This window comes from Pteropus medius, unplaced genomic scaffold (assembly GCF_902729225.1).
Source record: "Pteropus medius unplaced genomic scaffold, Ma_sr-lr_union100, whole genome shotgun sequence".
NCBI lineage: Eukaryota > Metazoa > Chordata > Mammalia > Chiroptera > Pteropodidae > Pteropus > Pteropus medius.
In genome coordinates, this window is record NW_024356249.1 from 13726696 (window position 1) to 13749076 (window position 22381).

General features: G+C 37.7%; 1 protein-coding gene across 1 annotated transcript in view; it reads left to right on the forward strand.

Moving 5' to 3' along the window:
- Positions 1–19748: 19748 nt before the first annotated feature.
- WASL (WASP like actin nucleation promoting factor) overlaps positions 19749–22381 on the forward strand; it is a 65717-nt gene continuing 63084 nt past the window's right edge. The window contains 1 exon segment of the mRNA XM_039861015.1: positions 19749–20134. Coding sequence (XP_039716949.1) covers positions 20018–20134 — 117 coding nt within the window. The 5' untranslated portion in view covers positions 19749–20017.

A 22381-nucleotide genomic window follows, 5' to 3' on the forward strand; every position in this document is an offset into this window, starting at 1 on the left:
GCTGAGGACAGATAGCTTTCAGCTGCCAGCCCCTTCAAGGATTGCTATTACTATAGAGAACCACCTCATCTAAGGATATACAAACCCTTTATTGATGGGGCACATCCAATGACTAATTGATGTGATCTTGGGAATATTCTGCAGGGCCATTTTAGCTCTAGAGCATTTCTTGGGATGAGCCAAAACTGTTGTTGCGTCTGCTACTATTCAGCTTCTCCTTCTGCCTACTCCTGCTTCTTTCCCTTGTCTTCAATAGGTGTAGATCCCGTAGACACTCTTAAACTAAGCACTAAACTTCATCTCGGAGCTGTCTTCCTATGGAAACTAACCTATTTCCTTAACTCCTTAGAGTCTGAAACGACATCCCTAATCTTTATATCATCCTAAGAGCCTTACACTGTATCTAGAACATTCTAGGTATTTGAAGCAATAAGGGAGGTTAATTAAGGTAGACAATTTTGATTGAAGCCATAATTCTCCGTAGGAACAACAAGATGAAACAGACATAGGTAATAAACTAATCATTTGTGCTTCTTTCACTGTGACTATATCGCAGACCTTTTATAAACTGACATGAGAAATACAATTTAAAATATCAAAATTATATGCTCTCCACTTAGCGTTATGGGTCTCTAAAAAAGGAAACAGACATTAGCACACACAAAAATTACTAGAAGAATCAAGAAGCTCACAGAGACTTTATACAGGACAGAAGCAAGGGCAACAGGAACTAATGGACAATATCCTCAGCTATGAATCTCCACAGAGTGAATCAGCTCTTGTTTTGCTTACAGAGTAACTCCTCTTGAAACTCAAATTTCAGAGAGGAACTATTTGATGGGCCTGGCTTAGGTCACATACCCACCTGTTCAAAGATGACAGGACATCTGGACTGACAATCCTACCAAGACTACCTACAACAGGAAAAGATGTAGCTCCTCAAATGACAACTGAAGTGTTATTACTAAAATGAGAGCAGTGAACATTGATGAATCTGCCTGCCTTACACGAGTCTGTCAGATGACATAAGCAAAAACCACCATGAGAAATCAAGAGTCTTAGTATGAATCATGGAAATATTGTAGCATCCACTGCTCAATAAATGTAGCCAAAATGCCTGATAGTTCATTCATGCAGGGGTGCTAAATAAGTGAAAATGTATTAATAAAATAGGTCCTTACTTTGAATAAACCAGAAAATAGAAAATGTAGAACTTAAATCTATGGAAATAGAGTGAGGACAGATTGTTTGAATTATTGAGATAATTACTCCAATTTTTTCTTTTGATAATAAAAATTTAAAAGTACGCTCTTTTTATTATAGTGACATAGTATTTACAATACCTATAATTCTGGGTGGATTAAGTAGTTGACTAATATGTGATTACTTATTGTCTCATTCCTCTAAAATCAATTTTCATTGTACGTGCTTTGGTCTTTTTTATTGAATTTATTTACATATCTTTATGGTAGAGTTGCCAGTAAAAAGTATAACGCCCAGTTAAGTCTAAACTTCAGTTAAATAACAAATAAGTTTTTAGTATAAGCAGTCCTAAATATTGTATGTGACATACTTATACTAAAAATAACTCATTGTTTATCTGAAATTCAAATTTTACTGGATGTCTTGCTTCCCCCCAGACAAAATCTAGCCACCCTGCTTTGCGGCATACACCTGATTGTTGCCTCTTTGGCACTCATTTTCCCTACCGCTGGTGTCTTAGTTCAAGCTACTATAACTAAGTACCATAGACTGGGTGGTTTACAAGCAACAGAAATTTATTTCCCACACTTCTGGAGACTGAAGTCCAAGATGGGTGCCAGCATGGTTGACTGGTGGGCGGGATTTCTTTTAGATAGCAGAGTGCTGACTTCTCATTTTATTCTCACATGGCAGAAAGAGGGCCAAAGAGCTCTCTGTGCTCCCTTTTAAAAGGGCGCTAGTTGCATTCACAGGGGCTCCTCCCTCATGACCTAATTTCCTCCCATAAGCCCCACCTCCTAATACTGTTGCATTGGGGGTTAGGATTGCACCATATGGACTTGGGGCAGAGAACATAAATATTATTGATTCCATTACAGCTGGTAACCACATCCATTTCTATTTAGAAACTATCTGTCCACAGTGTGTGTGGTATGGGTGGAAATGACCCATCTCCCCCAGGTGCATGATCTAAACTTTACTTAACCCGTCACTGTAAACTCCATAGTGACGGGTTAAGTAATGGGTACATGATGCTGGGCATGGCAATGAAAGCTAGACTTCTAGCTATGAGAAAAGAGGAGCTCATTTGTTTTTTCCTGAAATTAATCCTAAACTGGTAGGTGATAAGTCTTGGCTGCAGAGAGCCAGCACATGGAGAGAGCCTGCTCAAGAATTGTGGCTACATAGAATAAAGTTGAAAGGTGGAGAATCAAAGGCTGAGACATGGAAGCATTTGAGTTCTTTGTCATATGTTGTTAGTTTGGCTCAAATAAACTCAAATAAATAAAAATTCTTAAAAAAAAAAAAAGGCAAAGGCCTTCTGACATCACTGAGCCTTCGACTCAGCTAAGCCGTAAAAGGTCTATCTTGGTCCTTTCAGTTAAGAGAACCATAGACCCAATTAATAACAATTATTATTATTATTATTAATATTATTATTATTATTTTACATAAGCTACTTGCACTTAGATTTCTGCCATCTGTGGTCAAGTCCTTTTTAGCAAAGATATTTTGAGAAATGACAGCATTTAATAAAGTTATAAAATAGAAAATCAGAACCAAATATAAGGGAGCAATATAAGCCAATCCTAAAGGTTAATATAGTTCAATGTTTTTCAGTGTATGATAGGTATAACACTAATAGTATGTGAGAGGATTTCAAGCAGTATGCAAATAATTTTTTACTTTATTGTTTAATATTTATTTTAATGTGAATTAAAAATATAGCTAGCATATAAACCTATTCTTTAAAAAATACATTTGTTGAAGTTAAAAAAATGATTTAATTAAAATGAGAATATAAATTATTCTTCTGGAAGTATGAGGAAATGGCAAACATCAAGAAGATATCATGCAAATGTCTAAAATTTTGAAAGCATTGACATAGATGATATGATTGAACATCGTATTTCGCTATGAGTATACTAGCAGCCTGAGGTGGAGCAGGTGGGACAGGTAGAGTTGGGGAAAGAAAAATACATTATTGTACAACTACTATGAGAAAAGAGAAATTATGCCAATGCTTCTGGAGAGCCTGTTCTCTCCAACTAGATTCCAAAAAGAAATTTCTTACTCAGCACTTTTACAGAAAACTATTAATTTATATTACTTAAGAAAAACATCCTGAACAATAATTTTATAATTAATATAAAAGTGAATTTATAATATTTTTTCTTACAACAAGTTTCGATTAAAGTCAAGAGTTTTTGAACTATAATTTAGGGCATTTGATTCTATAAGAGTCTTAAGTTAATGTGGTACAGCCATGTAACCTTCCAGGCATCTAATTTACTGCAAAAATAAAAGTTAGATTACCTAGGGGTTTTAATGGAGAGCATTTCCATTAAAGACTTTTCTAAATCCCACATCTCTTACTGGGTTTTGAGAGTAGTTGAATAGCAAAGAAATGTATGGTTTATGCTGTGTGAGGGGTTTTGGAGTACTGGTGTTCTGTATTTCTAATTGAGGGCAGACACATGCTTTGAAAATCAAGAGAACAAAAGGCAGCTGTATTGATGATTTTTACAAAAAGGTCTTTTTGTAATTCAAAGAGTTCTGTAGCAACTATTAGGAACCTTCTCATAATCATTAAGATATCAACATAATGTCACTAAGAACAGAACATAAGTTATTAGAAATCCAAATTTAGTAGGACTTTTCAATTAGGGACCATAGGAATAGAAGTGGAGAGTGGGAACTTAAGAAATTATTTGATGAAGAAAGAAAGTAATATAATGGAACAACAGCAACAAGCTAATGAGAGAAACATTAGGAGTTGGCCTTAGAAATCATATCTTCAGAAGGAAATTTAAATAGTTTAAGGAAGCGTGAAATGATAAAAAATGAAACCTGACTTAACAGGAGAGAGTATCTAGAGAATAGACTTCCTTGGGATAATGTTTTGCTATATTGAGGAAGCAGGAAGATTTATTATTTGCTATTTTTAAGTATGAAATAGTTTCAGTCACAACCTTGGTTTAAATAAATATGAAGGCTAAGATAAAGACCTGTACTGTTTTGGTAGTGAATGAGTTGAAGAAATGCTGGCTACAAAAGGATGAACTACAAAAGCAGTTGTTTCTTTAAGCCTTAGTTTCTAATAATTTAAATATCTAAAAATTATTTTTTCTTTTGCTTGAATAAATATTTCCCATCTACTGGATTAATTTTGAAAAGACAAATTATTTCTCTAGCAGATATCACATCTGAGAAATTTGTGAAAACTAAGAAGGGACTGAAGGACAAAATATTAGGATAAGAGACCAGACTCCCCTTTCTTACCACATTAGGGTACCTAATATCCTTGACTTGCAAAAATCCCAAAGATATTGTATCCCTGACAATTGTATGCTGTCATTTTCTCACTTTACCGGTACCAACATAGTTCTTCTTCTCTACCCCTGCCCCGACGTGGTTAGACAACAAAAAGATTGTTCTATATAGGACATATCACCTCTTGGTTGCCATTTTTCTCACCCTCAGAGTGACAATTTGTTTTCTTCGTCACTTACAGCTTTGTTAACTCAAAAGAAAGAAAATGCAAGAACTTCCAGAAAAATATATATTAATTTTTTTTTCTTGAGAAATTGACAAGTTTTTTTTATTAATATATATTTCGAAGGAGGAATAAAATGTTAAAATGTTTAGCTTCTAAGTCTTTAATGTTGCATTTTTTGCAGTGGAATATATTTGAACAGACTATTTAAATATATTATCCTTGGGCAATCACTGCATATATTTCGATCGTTTTCAGTCACTGACACTTTCAAAAGGAAATTTTGTTTTCTTTGCTTATGAAATTATTGTGTATCAGGAGTGTCAATGAAAAGGTAAGATTGGAGAGGAAATTTGTACCTGGCAAAAGGTCATTCAATGAAGATAGCAGAATTTTGAAGAAACTTACTTGCCACAAAGGGTGGCTTCAGCATTTATATCCACAGAAGTCTCAGCCATATTTCAAATATTTAGCGTTGGGAGAGCCAGGATTATTTAGAAGAAAAGTTGATAGAGAACTACAAGGAATCTCAAGCGGTTTCTTACAACTCCAAACAGCCCTCCTTTTGTTTCTGTTTCTCCTTCCTTCCTTCCTTCTCTCTCCTCACTTTGCTTCTTCTATCATTAGTCACCAACTATATATTGAGAATCTCTGCTACGCTGTGGGGGATCTTGTACATGAAAAATACAGAATCCTTTCTTTAGAGTCAAATAAGTACAAATAAGTTTAATTTGTTTTGATTTGTAGTGGAGCTGCATGCAAGTTGCAACTTAGGTGCTGAGGAGAAAGGGGAACCCCACCTAGGAAATTCAGAACAGGCAACCCAAAAGTGGTGAATGTTTGACCTGATTGTTGAAGATAAGCTTGCTACACAGACAAACTTAGGAAAACATAGGAGACGAATTTCCAAGCAAAGGGAACAGATGTGAGAAATGTGACCTGTTTAGGCAACTACAAGTACTGATGGGGCACAACGTATGATGGGTTGGGGCAGGGAGAGTGGTTACCAGGGTATGAGACGGAATCGGTTGGAAGGAACAGATGTTGGAGGGCCTTATGTACCAGAGTAAGGAACTTAAATCTTATCCTGTAACAAGGAACCTCTGAAGAACTTAAGGTGGGGAAGATAAGATGATCCGCTTCTTGCTTGCTGGAAATAATGTGCAGGCTGAATGGGGGCAGGGCAGTGAGATTGAAAACAGGGAGACTAGTTAGGCAGTCAGTAAGGGACTAAGAGAAGGAGCAGAAGAGATGAAAAAGAGGTGCTAGATAGAGATTTCCTAGGAGGTAAAATTGACAGGATATGGTAACTGGAGATAAGAGAACAGGAATGGTGTGAGAGATAAGAGAACAGGATGGTTTTGACGTTTCTGATTGGAAAAGAGAACATGGGAAATGTTATTCACCAGGATAAGGAATACTATAAGAGGAAAGATTTGGAGCAAATATCACCAGTTCAGATTTGTGTATGATGACTTTGAGGAGCTTATTAGTTGGAGATATTGATTAGGCCTCAGGAGAGAGGTCTATTGATGAGAGAGAGTCTGGAGAGATATTTGTGAATCTTGAAGGTGATGGTAAAAGCCATGGACATGAATAGTGTCACTGTTAAGGCCATAGGCTCTCTGTCAAAAGATCCAGGTTTGAATCCAGTTCTCTCACTGACCTTGTGCAAGTTGTCTAAATCTGAAAAGTGGTGTTATTAATACTTCCGATAAGGCAAGAAAGAATTAAATTAAATGAAAATGTATCAAAATCACTCAACAAGGTGTCCAGCATGTAATAAGTGCTCAGTAAATGCTAGTTTATATATCTGATAAATAGGATTAACAACTTAGAATTAATCTGTTCACTAAATCTTGTTAGGAGTCCTACTATATTCAAGGCCAAAGAAAAGAGGCAAAATGATAGAACTCTGGGAGGATCAATATCTAAGGTGCAGAGGACATAGAGAAAACAGAGTGATCGCATAAGTAGGAGAGATAGAGTCTCGATTGATGGTAGAGAGCCTGCAAAGAAAAAGAAATGTCAAATTGTACTAACCCATGGGGAGTTTAGTAGTTATTAAGACATTGGTAAACTTAGTCATTGAAATTTTGGGGGTGGAAACAAGCTCAGATTGCTTGATGAGTAAAAAAGAAAGGAGAAAATGGGAACAATGAGTGTCCATTACTCTTTCTAGAAGCTTGACTGAGAAGAGGAGAAAAACAGGTTAGTAACTAAACAATCAAGGTCATTTTTATTTTAATTTGGGAGATACTTGAGCATGTTTATACATCAGTCAGAAGGAGGCAATGGAGAAGGAAATATTTAAAATATAGGGAAGAAGGTACATCATTGATATGGCAAAGTTACAGACATGTAGAGCACAGCAAAGCAGAAGGCTTTAGGAAGGGTGAAGCACTATGCCTCATGAACACAGAGATGCCACACCTAATGGGTGCTCGAATTACTTTTATTGTCATTGGAATGGAATTCCAGTTGTCTGTTTTGTTAAAAAAAAAAAAAAGTAGCATCCTAAGTTCAATAATTCTTGTAAGAAATTTACAATAAAATAGCCGGCGAATGTCTTTATTATAAGTGATTTTAATGGTCATCCTTTACCTCATTACAAGGTATTTAAGATACTAAAATCCATAAGTCATAAGTACAGCAATCCTATATATGATTATGAGCTTCACTTTGGGCTGTCTCTGTCCTACAGCTGTCCAAGATAGATATTTTTTTTTTTTATTGCAGAATAATAAAGGTAGGAATTTATTGACTAGATTTTGTCATTTTCTGGTTAATTTATCCAATGTTATCTTATAGTTCTTGAATTCCTCATATCTTTATTATTTGATGGCCAAAAAATATGCAGTTACTTAGAGCGAGGGTCAATAAACTTCTTCTCTGAAGGGTCAGATAGTAAGTATTTGAAGTTTTGTGAGTAATATGGTTTCTGTTGCAACTATTCAGCTCTGCTGTTATATCATGAAAGCAGTCATAGGCAATACTTAAGGACACATAAAAATACCTCCTTCAAAATGAAGGACATGTTTCTATTCCTTTTGTGTCTTTCCAGTAACAATGAGGCTTGGTGGATCTCTTTAGATACTTATGGCAATAGATATAATAGAGTGCCTTTTTTCAGCCTATTTATCCAATTATCTCAAAACTGCTATCTTAGAATAAAGCCAAGAGTAAAAGAAGGCTCTCTAGTAAGTTCAGGCTGAGGCAAAGTGGTCTGTCAATTGTCCTTTATGACACAGTAAATCCAATGGTGCTTGGAAAGCCTGAGAAAGCCTGGAATGTTGTATAGACCTGTATTAAAACAGGAAATTGTGACAGGATGACACATTCTCTTTATGTGTCAGAACATTAATATGTGTGTACATGTAGATACTATTATTACGGAGGAACTTTGTCAACATGCCACGTCAGTTTTGATGCTTATTAGAGTTTTCCTCTTCCATCGATCCAAAGTCTCAGTCTAACTGAATGTACCTTAAACATACAGTGCTTCAGTATGAAGGGTATCCAGATGAAAAAAAAAGTACCGATACCCCACTGCCTATATCTTCCTAATTATCTTAAAAGGAGGAGAAATGGAAACATGAGAAAGTAAATACGTAATTTAATTTTTAAATCATTTGTTCAAATTAGTTTAACTTAATAAAGGATCTTTTGCAGGTAATAGAAACCCTCTGGAATAAGCCAAAAAAAGAGGAATTTATGGAGGATATTGGAGTATTTCTCAGAATCCAAGAGCAGGAAGTGAAACCGGCCCCCTGAAAGACCAAAACTAGGAATGGGAAAGCTAGTAGGATGCAAGCTACTCTTCTGTGTCTCCTTTTTAGGGGTTCACGTAACCTCGCATCTCTGCTTCTTTCTATGAATCTGCTTCATTCTCATTTCTCTCTGTGAACTGCTTTCTCTTCTTTCATGCACACAGCAGAAAACAGCCACTCCACATTCCTTACATTTGTATGTGCTTAGTTCATGCAATTAGCATACACTAACGTCTAAAAATATGATTCTCAGGGAACCCTTATATACTGTTGGTGGGATTGCGAAGTGGTACAGCCACTATGGTGAATAGTCTGGAGGTTTCTCAAAAAATTAAAAATGAATCTACCTTTTGACTAGATATGTGGAATCTAGTTATAGGTAAATGATTTAAAAGCTAGTAATGAGCAGAAACTCTGAATGGGAAGAGTACTATCAAGAGAAAATGAATTTGGATATATATATACTACTGTCTCTAAAGGATATAGGGACTGGGAACCTTGATTACTAAATCAATCTTCTAAGGTTATTTTAGCAAATAACATTGTACCCATCCTTGAGAATTTGCTATCAAACTAATTCTTCACCTTTTCCTCTGCTCTGTTGTGTATTGGGCTGTGTAGGGGATGACTCCTACACAGTAAAATTCCCAGCATCCAAATCAGCTGGCTGCCAGCTGGGTTCAGCCAATAAGAGACACTGGCAGGACTAGAGGACTGGAGAGAGAAGTCAGGAAGTTTCTCCCCTCTGTCCTGAGAGGGTATCTCAGATTTGCTCTTCTACGGTCCCAGTTTCCACTGACTGGGCCAGATCTAGTGACTTTTTACTGTTGCTCATCTGTTACTACTGTCTATTTAGTTTTTCAGCATCCCTGTCACCAGTGAGAACAATTTTCTGGATTAAATTCATTCTACCTTAAATACTTATGATTTATTTCCTGGTTGGACCATGACTAATACAAGTTCCTTTGAGGGTTTTTGATTGCCAAAGTTTCTTGAAATCTCGCACACTACAGAGTCAGAGCTAAAGACAAGAATCTGAATCTAAACTAATATAAGCCTCTAGATACTTTAGGGACTAAATGATAGTTTTCTTGTTGTTGTCGTTGTTTTAAACACTTATTCTTGGTGGTAAGTGAAACCAAGATTGAGTGATGACCAAGCAGAGAAAAACAATTATTAGACTTTGATGATAGGACGATTTGTATCCACATTATTTTTCCTTAAACATTTGTCAGTATTGCCTTCCTTGCCCTGCTGAGCAGTAGGTTTTGAGGCCCTTCACTTTCAGCTTATGTTTCAGGGTTGTCACTAGTCTTCTCAGTGCTTTCGTGGGAATTAGTAAAAGGTGTCTCCATTGAGTGCTAGGGCCCATGCGCAACTTGGCTAACAGAGTGTGAACTAGATTTCGGCTCAAACAGGTCTAGTTCTAGAAATGATCATTTGGCATGCTGTGGGTACAAAGGAAAAATCATAGGTTTAGAAACCCTCCAATAAAAGGAACTACGTTGCTGGTGTTCCTCCTCCAATCCCCTGACCAGCCCATGAGCCCTGCTCTCAGCTGCTGGTAATGTTGCTTGCTAATGGCTCACAGAGGTTTGGCACTGCCTTTAGCTAATGAGAGCCACCACCCAAATCACTCCCTCCTTCCAAAGCCAATGGCAGTGTAATAAGTGACATACAAAAAGCTGATCCTCTTGTCTCGAGGTGACATTTCTGTGGAATGATTTATTCTCCAGAGTCTTATCCTCTGTGGATCAAGCTAAGGCTAGACTTCATCTGAGGCATCTGATGTCTCATTGGCATGACTATTTCCTCTTCCCTATGCAGTTTCCTTCATTCCCTTGAGTATTTCCTAAGGAACAAGCCCTCAATAAATCATGTGTACCTGGATCCCTGTCTTAGGTTCTGCTTCTAGGGAAACTGATTTAATACAAACACTATGATTTTTAAAAATCTCTAGAGAAGGACAAATAAGTAGATTCTGGAGATAGTTACAATTAAACAAGAAGTTATTTTCAGTAATCTAGTATTAAGATTTAGGGATTCAATCTTAAAATAACATGCAAATTTATAATTATTGATGAGAGGGTAAAATATTTTTCTGGTATTGGAAACTCAAGAACTGAGAAAAGAGCAAGGAAATAAGTTAAAACTTGTTCTATACACTACAGAGTTTTCAGGCTATACACATTTATACGTATAAACATATGTATAAATATGGCCGAGTAGTTTGATCTAAGTCTTGAAAATCTTTTTTGTGGGAGATCCTTGAACTTTAGTTTTATTTAATTGTAATAACTACCACTTACTGAGCAACCTTTCAGTTCCAGGCTTTGCAGCAGGTGCTCTTACATACATTATTTCAATTTTACTCCCTATAACAATCCCAAAAGATAAGTATTATCTCCATTTTACACAGGAGAAAACTGAAGTACAGTGAGGTTAATTTGACCACTGTAGACCAGGTCTTCAATGTAGGTCTGTCTATAATGTCTGCATTATTTTCATTTTCCTGCCTCTCCCTGAAATTTTAGACACATTTATCCAATACCTGTCATTATATAAGAAAACAAATACATCCGTATCTTCTCTTATACATTTTTGCCATCATCCAGAAATAGGTACATGAGTTTGAAGTTATGTTAATCACTAAGGTCCCCTCCGCCTCTGACACACTAAGTAAAGATACTGAGCTGAATGACTCTCAAATAAAGAATAAAGAATTTATTCCAACATGATCACTGACTGGCTAAATTATCTGAGTGTTCAATGTTTTCCTCATCCATTAAAAAAAACTAATAATATCAACTATTCACCATTAAGAATTTAGAGGCACCACTCATTTAACAATTATCAAGTAGTATACAACCTAGTTGAATATAAATTATACGTATTAGACCAATAATTCCATGAAACTATAGTCACCAATTACCCATTCCTTTCTGAGGAGACAATTTTAAAAAGTAGGATTTTTATGCTCAGGGGATTGTAATTCTTACCACCCCCTCTTCCAATAAAGGAGGGCTTATAAGGTGTATATGTTCATTGTTACAATACCAAAATGATATTTTTAATAATGAAAAAATAACTGTTTATATTCTTATGCATTGCCTTTTTAAAATGCTAGATGCCTCTTAAATCCCAAAAAAAAATGGGATTATATAATTTCGAGCTGAAAAGAACCTTAGCAATCATTAATTCATTTCTTTCATTTCACAAGTCAGTAAATGGAAGCATTCAAAAGTTGATTGACTTTACCAAGTTGACATGGCTAATTAATATGAAAACTCAGATTAGAACAGCTAATCCGTTTGCCCTAGCAGCTGGTTTGCCAGGTGTGAACAATGAACACATTGTGCCTACAGATTCTACCCTAGCTAGGCCTTCAACTGACAAGAATAAATCCCAGTGGTTTTTATGAGTTCCCTCCCCGCAAAACAACAGGATTCACATACAGTCTGTATAATGCTGTATGTTTTGTATGCTGGGGGAGGGGGAGAATGATGGTTATTGGTGGAGGTAAATTCAATTCCCTGCATGTCCTCTTGAAGGTCATCATAATCACCAGGAGGGTTTTTAAAGCATAGATTGATGAGTCCTACCCACGGTGTTCCTGGTTTCTGAGTCAGTTTCTGATTTGAGTGGGGCCTGAGAATTTGCATTTCTAATAAGTTCCCAGGTGATGCTACTGCTATTGGTCAGTCAAGGGCAACTACATCTTCAGAACTGGTCTATTTCCCCCAGTCCCTAAGTATGGCCAGTCTGAATTTTTGTCCTGGTTCTTGTTTTCACTCTACTTTCCAATACTCCTGAGTTGCTTCCAGAGTTGTTTTCCCAGACCAAGCCAACCCTTGACTTGCTGTTCTTGAAATTACATCCTGCTAAAAAACTATTCTTCTTAGAAATATCTAACAATATGCCCCACATTTCTCCTTGCAGACTGGGCGTCTGGATACCTAAGCATGCTCAGGAAAAAAAATCTACTTCATCCTCTGGACTTGAATATGTTGGGCCATCTAAGGTGGTGGCCATACCTGTCTATTGTTGTTAGCCATGACCCTTCTCCCTGGCTCCCCTTAGGCTGTGTGCAGATTTCTGCATATTATATTTTCTCTGCAGGTGCTCTCAGAATGCCACATGTGTAGTACTAAGTGGAAGAATTTGTACAAGACTATAAGTTTTCTTGACTTGATTTCAGAGCATGTCTAACTATCTTTGTACCTCATGAAAAATACATTGTTCCTTGAATCAGAAATGATCATTTGACCTACAAATATATATTTAACATTGTATATGTTCAATATTAAGAATAAGAGGATACAAAGATGAATAAGACATGATCACAGTTCTCAAAGAGCCTTCAGACTAATAGGGGAGACAGATATTTAAGAAGTAATTATAATTTCCAAATGGTAAATCTGTATATTAAAATAGCATACAACAATTTTCTTTAATGGATCACCTAAACAGCTACTCATAGATAAATGACATTGAAGTGTATGAACTTGTAGTACCAATCCATTCAACCAGTACTAACTTTTCAGAGAAAACGACCTAGTTCATGTAGAGGAAACAAACAAAAAATAACACTGCTTGTTCTCATTAAACTAAAAAAAATGTAATAGACTATTTCTGAGACTAAGTTTAAAATCCTTTTATTTATATAATATGCATGTAATGAAGTACACAAACTGCTATCACCTTGATAAAATTGGAAAGCAAATATTATTTATGTTTAATATATTATTGTCTCTAAAAATTTCCTCACCATCATTTGAAGGGAAATAGTTTTCTGCCCCCAAATATGCTTTTTGGGATATTATTTTAAGCTGGTTATTTTTAAGAAACAAAAGACTCAGAAAGAAACTTTGACCCTCCCCCCTACCTGTCTGAAGAAATTCACATAGAAAGATCTGCTTAAAGGAGAGGAGCATCACTTTACCATCACATATAAACTAAATGTGACAGACAGGAAGAAACCAAGAAAAGTCTGTTAGATTTTCCTATGTCCCACTGTTCGTGGGTGGCCCAGCCAGAATTTGTTTACCAACTGTTTGCTCCTTCTCACCTGTGAACGGCCTGCTTATTCTCTGAAGTCCCAGACCCCTGCCTCCCTCTCAGTCCAGAATGGCATAAAGGTCTCAATTGCCCAATGTGTCCTTGTGTCTTGTATTCTTATGGAACCCGTTGTGTATATATATAATAAATTTGGTCGTTTTCTCCTGTTAATCTGTCTCATGTTAACTTGATTAGTCCAGCCAGAAAAACTTAGAATGGTAGAAGAAAAATTATTTTTCTGTCCCCACACATTCAGTTTCCTAAAGTTTCTACTGACTATTGCCATCCTTTCCTAAACTGAATTAACTAGCTACTAAGTGCTTGTATATATATAACTACATATAACCTTCCTATCTTCAGAGAACTCCTGACCTTATGAATTTGTAGATCCCTAAAGCTGAACCTGAAATCTCAGGCTCTCTTGCAGCTAAGGCACAGGTATGTGACTTTAAACAGACAAATCCATGGGCAACTGTGATTTCAAAGCACATAAAGAAGCAGGTGGCACAAGGAATCCATCCTGCCAAAGGTGGCAGCAGAAATACACAGCTTTTAGAGTCCCAGAAGAGATTCTGGTTTCTAGTTCCCAACTTTAGCAGTGGATTTATGGAGTCTGTGTCCAGAGATGAGAGCTCACTGGAGCACGTCCAGAGTAAAACTTGGGTATAGTTTCTAGTTGCATAGAGGATGAATTAGGATGTCTAACATTTGACCAATAGTTATTCTAGAAAGAGAAGAGAAAAACTAAATGAAGAAAATAACAAGACAATAACTAAAGAAAACTTTTCAGTACTAAAGTACATGCGTTTTTAGAAAGGGCCTTTAGAATAACCAGTACAATGAACATAAAAAGATCCCATTATGGTATATCATCAAATTTCATAATTCTGTGAGCAAACAAAAGATCCTAAAATCTTCTAGAGATAATAAAAAGTCACAAAAGATCAGAATCAAAACAACATCATCATATGTCAATAGCAATGTTGAAAATTAAAAATCAATATAACACCTTCAAATTTGGAAGGAAACTGATTTTCAATCTAAAATTCTATACCCTGTTAAACTATCAGCCAAGGATGAGATTTAGAATAAGATATAATCTGATATACAAGGTCTCAAAAATTTACTTTCTGTACTTTTTATAAGGAAGCCACTAATGGTTATACATTACTCAAACAATGAAATAAACCAAGATAGATAACCTGGGATCCAAAAAATAGGGCACAACACAGAAAAGAGGGGAAGAGAAATCCTAAACAGCCGTGTGGCCAAGAGAGCAATAGCTTAGATTAACACAGCATGGTAGAGGGTTCTGGGAGAAGGTCTATGATTTAAAAAACAAACAAACAAAAAAAACAACATGAGTGGATCTAACAGATTCCTGATACATGTGGAAAAAAGCATGGGATGAGATTTTATAGTTGTGAAAGAATATAGAAAAAATAAAAAATTAAAAGAAAATTTGAGGAAATCATTGAGGGGTAAAAGACAACAAAATTAAGATGGTACCAGAATGTGAATATAATCATAATGCAATACTTGACTCACTAGAGAATTATATACATTGCTCTGTGTGATAATGATTTAAATGCAAATTGTGCTGTAACTATATTGGGAGAGAAGAAATGGGAGAGTGGTAGTTTAAGAGGAAGAAATCCTCACTATTTACAATAGGAAGTTAATAGATAATGCTTTAAATTTATCAATCAGTACATTGCATCTCAGTATATTATTTAGAAATACATACGTAAGTATCAGAAGAGACAGTTCAAAGTAGATGCCTTTTGGTAGGGCAAATATGGACAGAGAAGAAGCATGGAGCTTCTGTATTTTTGTTTTTATAAACTTCGTAGTACTACTTTATTTTTTAAATTAGGGGCATGTATTACTTTTATAAAACTAAAAAGTGGTTTTAAAAAAGTTAAGACCACCTTCTTCACCCCAATACTTTCAGTGAGGTAATAAAGACATATGGCTTCTTCAAATCATCACAAGTGTCCACATTGCCTACTCATCTGTAATATAAATTGACCTGATTACATTATAATAAAGAAGATAATGTTTCTCCCCCTCTCACTTGGAAAAATTAAACTGAGAGGCACTGAAGATTCATTAAAGAGCAGAGGTGAGAAGACCAGTAAGTAGCATCCTGGGAACTATAACATACTTAATAACATACTTAGTTCTTCAGATCATTTCTTGCATAAAGGTACGTATTAGATATCTGGAGATTATGCCATATAGTGGTAGTTAACTATCACTAGTAATATGCTAGCATGAGTAAGACTTCAATTATTCACTAACATTAATAAGAAATCAGAATGGGTTGTAAATAAGCTATCTATTCCTTAAAAAAAAAAAAAAAAGCTTGTACTCAAATTAAAAAGGGAGAGGGAATAAAAAATAGTGTGGAAGCTTACTTTTCAAGATTTTAGTTGATGAAGAATAAAACATGGAACATTCAACTTTTTAACTTGGGAAAACAAGTACTAGGACAAACTCTTAAACACTGCCTTATACAACATTTACATAAAAACATGCAGAGATATTTTACAGCATGTACATTTTAGACCCATGACACTTTGAGGTTGCATGAGAGAAGTGACATTCATCCTCCTGCCATGTGCAGGTTCGCTGCTGTTGTCTCCATAACTCAGTTTAGCCACAGTCAAGCAGTAATAGTCAAGGGAGTACTGGCTGAATGCCGTAGATCTCAGGTACAGCTGCCTCTACGTTCCCCTACAATGAAGGGTATCACTACAGTTTAAATTATTAATATTAGCAAGGGAAAGTGTTTCAGAGAATTTGTAACAGCACATAAATAATGATATTTGTAAAGAAGAAAAGTGGATTAACAAAGGACCAGGGCAGGAGCAATTTGCAAAGTATAATAACAGCAGGGAATGCATCTGAAAATATGTCCTCATTTCCATAAATAAGCTACCCTAATGTTAAAATGAGGACTTTACCTTAAAGGATCATAGCAAAGAAGAAAATAAAAGTACCAGAATAAATTTTAATTGAGTCAAGAAAAGTCAAGTGGAAGAAATTAAATGTTAAGAACAACCTTATTCTTAGTTATATTCATAATACAGCATATGTACATGAAGATACAATCCTTATGGTCTTTTTAACCTGGTTTAAAAACCTGAAGATACTTAGCTGAAGGGAAATAGAATCCTTTTTATTTCCTGGATTAAATCCAATCTCTCAAACTGGGTAAAAAGAATTTGAGATAAGAAAATAACTCGCCAAAGAAAACAGAAAGATGTCTTGTGTTCTGCCGGAGAGGATATGCTATCTAGAATGAAAGGAAGAAAGGACTTGTTAAAACTTCTGAAACAAATAAGAGCCAGTACTGCTTGGTCTCAGGATAAACAGAGGAAAGACAGAATCCTTGTATGCATGGTAAGGGGGATAGCCCCAAATATTGCTTGTTTACATGTTCCAAAGAAAGTCATATTTCTAAGATAGTGTTCATGCTTATATTTTCCACATTTTAAGGAGTTGGGAAAAGCCCAGATAAAAAGGAAAAATAACAACAGAGTAGAAAATAAGAACTTAAATTTCAATTTTGTGGACAAAATACCATGTTTAAAATTTTGAGGAAGAGTTAAAGAAATGGTTTCGGCTTGAGAAAACAAAGTCTATGGTGGTTATAATTTTCCATCTTCATTTCTAAAGAAAAAAAGAACCAGGGCAAATAGAAAATTTCACTTAGAAATAGATAAGACATTTAAAATTTCCTGAAAGAAAAATAAAGCAATTACAACAATACTCTAGGCTAAAAAGAGGTTCGTCAACTCATAGCTACTGTCCATTCACTCATCTTCCCATAGCTTCTTTTTTTCCCCTCTTCTACATCTCTATCATCTTCAAAACAGTTTGCTGGACTACAAGTTTTAAAAGCTGGCATTCTAACATAAAAATAGCTATCTTTCATTTTTTATTAATCAGAAACTGAGTCTGTCTCTAGATTTTTAGTCTTACAAAGCTTTGTAATTTTTGCGTACTGGGACACACAGCCTATATGGCATAATATGTAGCCTAATTAGAAATTCTGCTAACAAAGAAATGATATTCCAAATTAACCACTATATACTTTGAGAATTATATAAGTTGTAAATATGCAGGACAATTTTCCAGGTATTAGGATTAGATACAACAAAGGTAAAAATACACATTTCAACTCAACTCTTGAACCTTTAACTAAGGGAAGGCAGAAAAGACCATAGGTACGGATGGTCAATGACAGACAAGTAATACTTGAGTAACCATGATGTAGCAGGTACTTTATACGTTATCCTGTAGGTTTTAGAACTTCGAAGTAGGTTTAATTATTTCTATTTATACTATAGCTTTATTAAATAAAAATTTTCTATTTTACAGATGAGGAAGCTGAGACCGAGAGAAGCAACTTGTCCAAAGTCCTCAAGTTGTAAGTGGCAGAACAAGAACTCCAACTTAGGCCTATCTAAAGCCTATAGTTTTGTTACTATCCTGGTTCACTGGTTTGAGTTAAGAAATTCTCAAGAATTTGTAATGGTTTCCACTGTTACTGAGGTTTTAAATTATAGAAACCTCAAATTTGATAGGAGACAAACTGCTTTAGCTTCTAAGTTTATTTTATTAGCTCTGTAATTTAGAGGAAACGCCAGGTTCACATTTCTACCATTGCTTTTCTAAACCTAATTATTTTATACAAAGTCCACTTGCTTTTTTAAAATCATTTTTCCCTAACATTATTAATCAAGTTTAATTTTGAAAGTCTTATTTTATGAGGACTCCCAGGACTACATTATCTCATTTTCCTTTGTACATTTATTCCTACTTAGTGAACTTCATTAAGGGCGGCTTTGATTTTACATTGTTTTCAAAGTGCACTGATAACGGTTTATCAATCTGTTTAGTACATCGGAGATTTGTATTGGAAGCTTTCAGAGATGTTAAAATCAAGTAGTTTTGCCAAATTTTACTTGGCATAGGATGGATGTCGTTAAGTTTAATATCCAGGACTTTACTGAAAATGAATAATTAGCAAAGATAATAAAGTTTATGTAATAAATGCTGATTTATTTAACGTGGATTTGTCAAATGGTTTTTCTAATTCACTGCTGAGCAGTAATCATTTCTATATTCCAAAACTTCCTTTTATAAGTTTAGTATTTAATTTACTGAACAAAGGGTAACTTATCTTAGGTGTCTTTCAATAGTCTGAGGCATACTAGTTTGTTTTTCATTCCTGAGATTTATTTCTAAGGATTAAACCAGATAATTTATTTTCCCATGTGACAGACACAAACACTTTGGATAAAAAGAAAACAAGGTCTTTGGGGTTTGAGAGAAACAAAAAGACGAGAAGGGAAAAAAAGAATATTGTCCAATTTACAAGACGCGGAGGGGACGGCGGGAGAGGGACGGGAAACGTGTTCAGGACCCTTAAAAGAGCTTGAATTTAAATATTACAAATACATTTATCCTCCGTGAGACGCCAGGCGGACGGTAGAAGTCTTTTCTGAGAACGTGTTTTTGTAAACACCCCTCAGCAAGATCTCTCTTTCACAACACTGGCTGAGGCCTGTTTTGCTCCTCCACTCCCACTCTCGAAGTCTGGACAAAGTTTAAGAAAGCTCAGGCACCTGCGGCTGTGACCGAAACCCGGGAGGAGCACAGGGGAGTGCGTCACTTCTCCCTTGAGTTCCGTCTCCCGATTCCAGACCTTTTTGTTATGCGGTGTGAATGTCCGGCTTCCGAGCCCCAGAAATAAGAGCCATTCCGGGAAGGGGGCCTGGGTCCGCACAGTGCTTCGCAAAGGTGTGCGTCTGTAAAACGGGGGCCAGCAGCTCGGCGGCGAGACGAGCTCCTCTTCTCTCCACGCAGCAGCCGCTGGGTCCGAGCACCCGAAAAACCAGATTTGACGCCAGTCCCGCAGCCGGCACCACAGCCCCGCGTACGACCCCACCGCCTCTGCCTCGGCCGGAAGCGGGCGGAGCCTCAGGCCCGCGCGGCGACGCTGGCCGCGCGTGGACGGGGGGTTCCTCCCGGGGCTGGGCCCGCAGCGTTTCCGGCGAGCTCCCCCGCGTCCTGCGTCCTGTGGTCTCGCCCGCCCCCGCTGCCATGTTGGATTGTGCGGCTGCCGCCGCCGCCGCCGCCGCCGCTGCTGCCGCCGCCGCCGCTGCCGCCGCCGCGGAAGGAGGGCCGGAGGAGGAGTTAGGAGTTTAGCGCAGTTTAGCGCAGTCGCGGGAGTGCGAGGACAACGACCATCCGGCCAGAGCCTAGCCCGGCGGGAGCTGGGAGCTTCGCTTTCTCAGCGCGGCCCACCTTCGGCTCCTCCTTGCCGTGGCCTCCGCCTTCTCCCCGCGCCGGAGGAGTTGCGAGATGCTGCGCCTCTGACTCCCCTTCTCCCGCCTCTGTCACCGAGAGGGGGAACGAGCGCTCGCCCACTCCCCGGAGGAGACGGCCCTGGACTCCCAGCTCCACCGGCGAAACCATGAGCTCCGGCCAGCAGCAGCAACCGCCGCCGCGGAGGGTCACCAACGTGGGGTCCCTGCTGCTCACCCCGCAGGAAAACGAGTCCCTCTTCACCTTCCTCGGCAAGAAATGTGTGGTGAGTTGACGAGACCCGCGTCGCCACAGCCGACGTTGCCTCACGGGCCCGGGCTTGAGGGCCGGGAAGTGGGAGTGGGGAAGGAGGCGCGAGCCGCGCGGGGACGGTCCGGCCGCTGGCCAGGCCTTCTCCCGGCCCCGCATCTGCCTCTGGCTCCGCTCCTTAGGTGCGGGCAGCGCGGGCCGCGGCGGCCGTATGCCGCCGCCTGGAGCTGACCGGTAGCAGGGAAGTGTCACCTCAGCAGGCCTGTCCTGGAGCCCTACTTGACCGGGCCCTCGCCCTTGCTGCTGGTGCAAACTTTACTCAGGCCCCAAGGCGATTTTCTTCTTGCACGGGTAGCTGGATCTTTGTAACCGGGCCCCTGTCCTGGTCCTCGCTGCACTTCCTACCGTTAGATCTGGGGGTACCTTCCTTCACAATGCCAGAGGTTTTAGGAGTGGCATAGGTCGGGAAATAGAGACCCCCCAATATGAATGAATTGGACCAGAAGATGGTTTTCATTTCCCCCTTAGGATCTCAGGAGGGAATGATGTCGAGTGCATGGTTTCAGAGGAGGGCAGGAAATGCTGCTATTCCTCACTGCAGAGAAACGGGGTTTATTTCTCCAGGAATCTCGCGCAGGCCTGGTTTTTACTCTCTTCCTCAATGATTTATTTATTTATTGTTTTTTTTATTTTTATTTTTTGGCATTTGTGGGAGGAGGTGCTGCTCTCCACACAACCGTGGGCAGGGCAACCACAGTCTTTGGTAGTTCTTGGCCTTTTGGGGCCTGAAAATGATTCTCAGGTTGGTGTGTGTGGCCTGTTCCGACCCCAGATGGCCGTTGGGAGCGAACAGTTATGCTGTGGGAAGGGGAGTATGTGTTGTTGACGGAAGCGTTCATTACATTGGCTGCTGGCACTTCTGGGGGTGGAGAGGTTCTGTTGTGTGGTGTAGGCCTGTCAGTCTGCATTTTACTGCGGTGGTAGGGTTGAACTGTGGTTCAGTTTGTTGAAACGCTCTTTGGGTCCCTTTCTCTCCTCTTTGCTTGTTAGCATCTGCAGAGTATGTGCCACTGGAACCCAAGAAGACACCTACAGAAATGTCAACAGAGCAGTTTTATAACTTTTCTTAGCAGTGTTAAATGTGTCAAACCAAGCTACACTTACTTGTTTAAGAAGTTAGGATTAGACAATATCTGGAAAGTTACCGGATTAATTGTTAACTTTATAGGAGTCTGTTTGTATCCTGTTGGAGATTAAATCATCCATTACAGGCAATTCAGATGTATTTCACATTTCAGAAGTTAGACCTTAAAGAACATATTTTGAGTTTGAGTTCTGATTATAGGAATGAACTAAAAGGAGTGGCTTAAAATCAGAATTTTGGGAAACAACTTTAAAGATAATTAAGTCTCACACACAGCTGTTTTAAACACACAAGAAAACTGGGCCAGTGAGCCCTAAGTCACACAGCAATTTAGTAATGTAACCAGAACTGGAAAGCCAGGACTCCTGATGCCTAGTTTTCCACTACATCATGCTTTAGAAGGGTTTTTTCTTCCTTGTTATTATTTTTAAAAGTGGTAGAAAAGGAATAATCACCTTTTTTTTTTTTTTACTGAAAACTTATATAATTAAAGTATAAGATTCTTAAAGCGGCACTAAGTTTTGCATATTTTCAATTTAGTTAAATCTCCAGTACTTTAAATGTTAAATTATCAGCAAATGAAAAATAATTAAATTTTTGCTGGGTTATTACATTTGCTGTGTAATTTGTATCAGAAAGGAGGTAGTTGTATGTGCTGTTTTACTTACCAAACACGTTAACTTTAAGCAGGAAGGACATTATATTTACACACAGTTATTCTGGATTAATTGCTTTGTGCTTACCTGTAACGTTACTGGTTTCAGTAAATGACAAATGTGGAAGAATACTGTGATAAAGAAAGATAGTGTTGCTTACTGGTTAGTGTAAGTGGCTTGTCAAATAACCTGTATTCAGTGCTCAATTTCTTTATTATTAATCAACTTTACCTTTTGAATGGCTGTCTTTTAAAACCACATTTATAGTTACCGCCCCTTCTGGTATGAAATTATTGCAAAGATTAACTTTAATGTTTGAAGTCTCCAGTTATTAGAGAGTAAAATAAGAATATTTTAATTTTTTCCCTTTGATGACTATGCAGTTTTTGTAGTTTAAGACAATACTGAAACACATTGTTTCATAAAAAAAAAAAAAATCCAGCAATAAGTTTTACAGATCAGA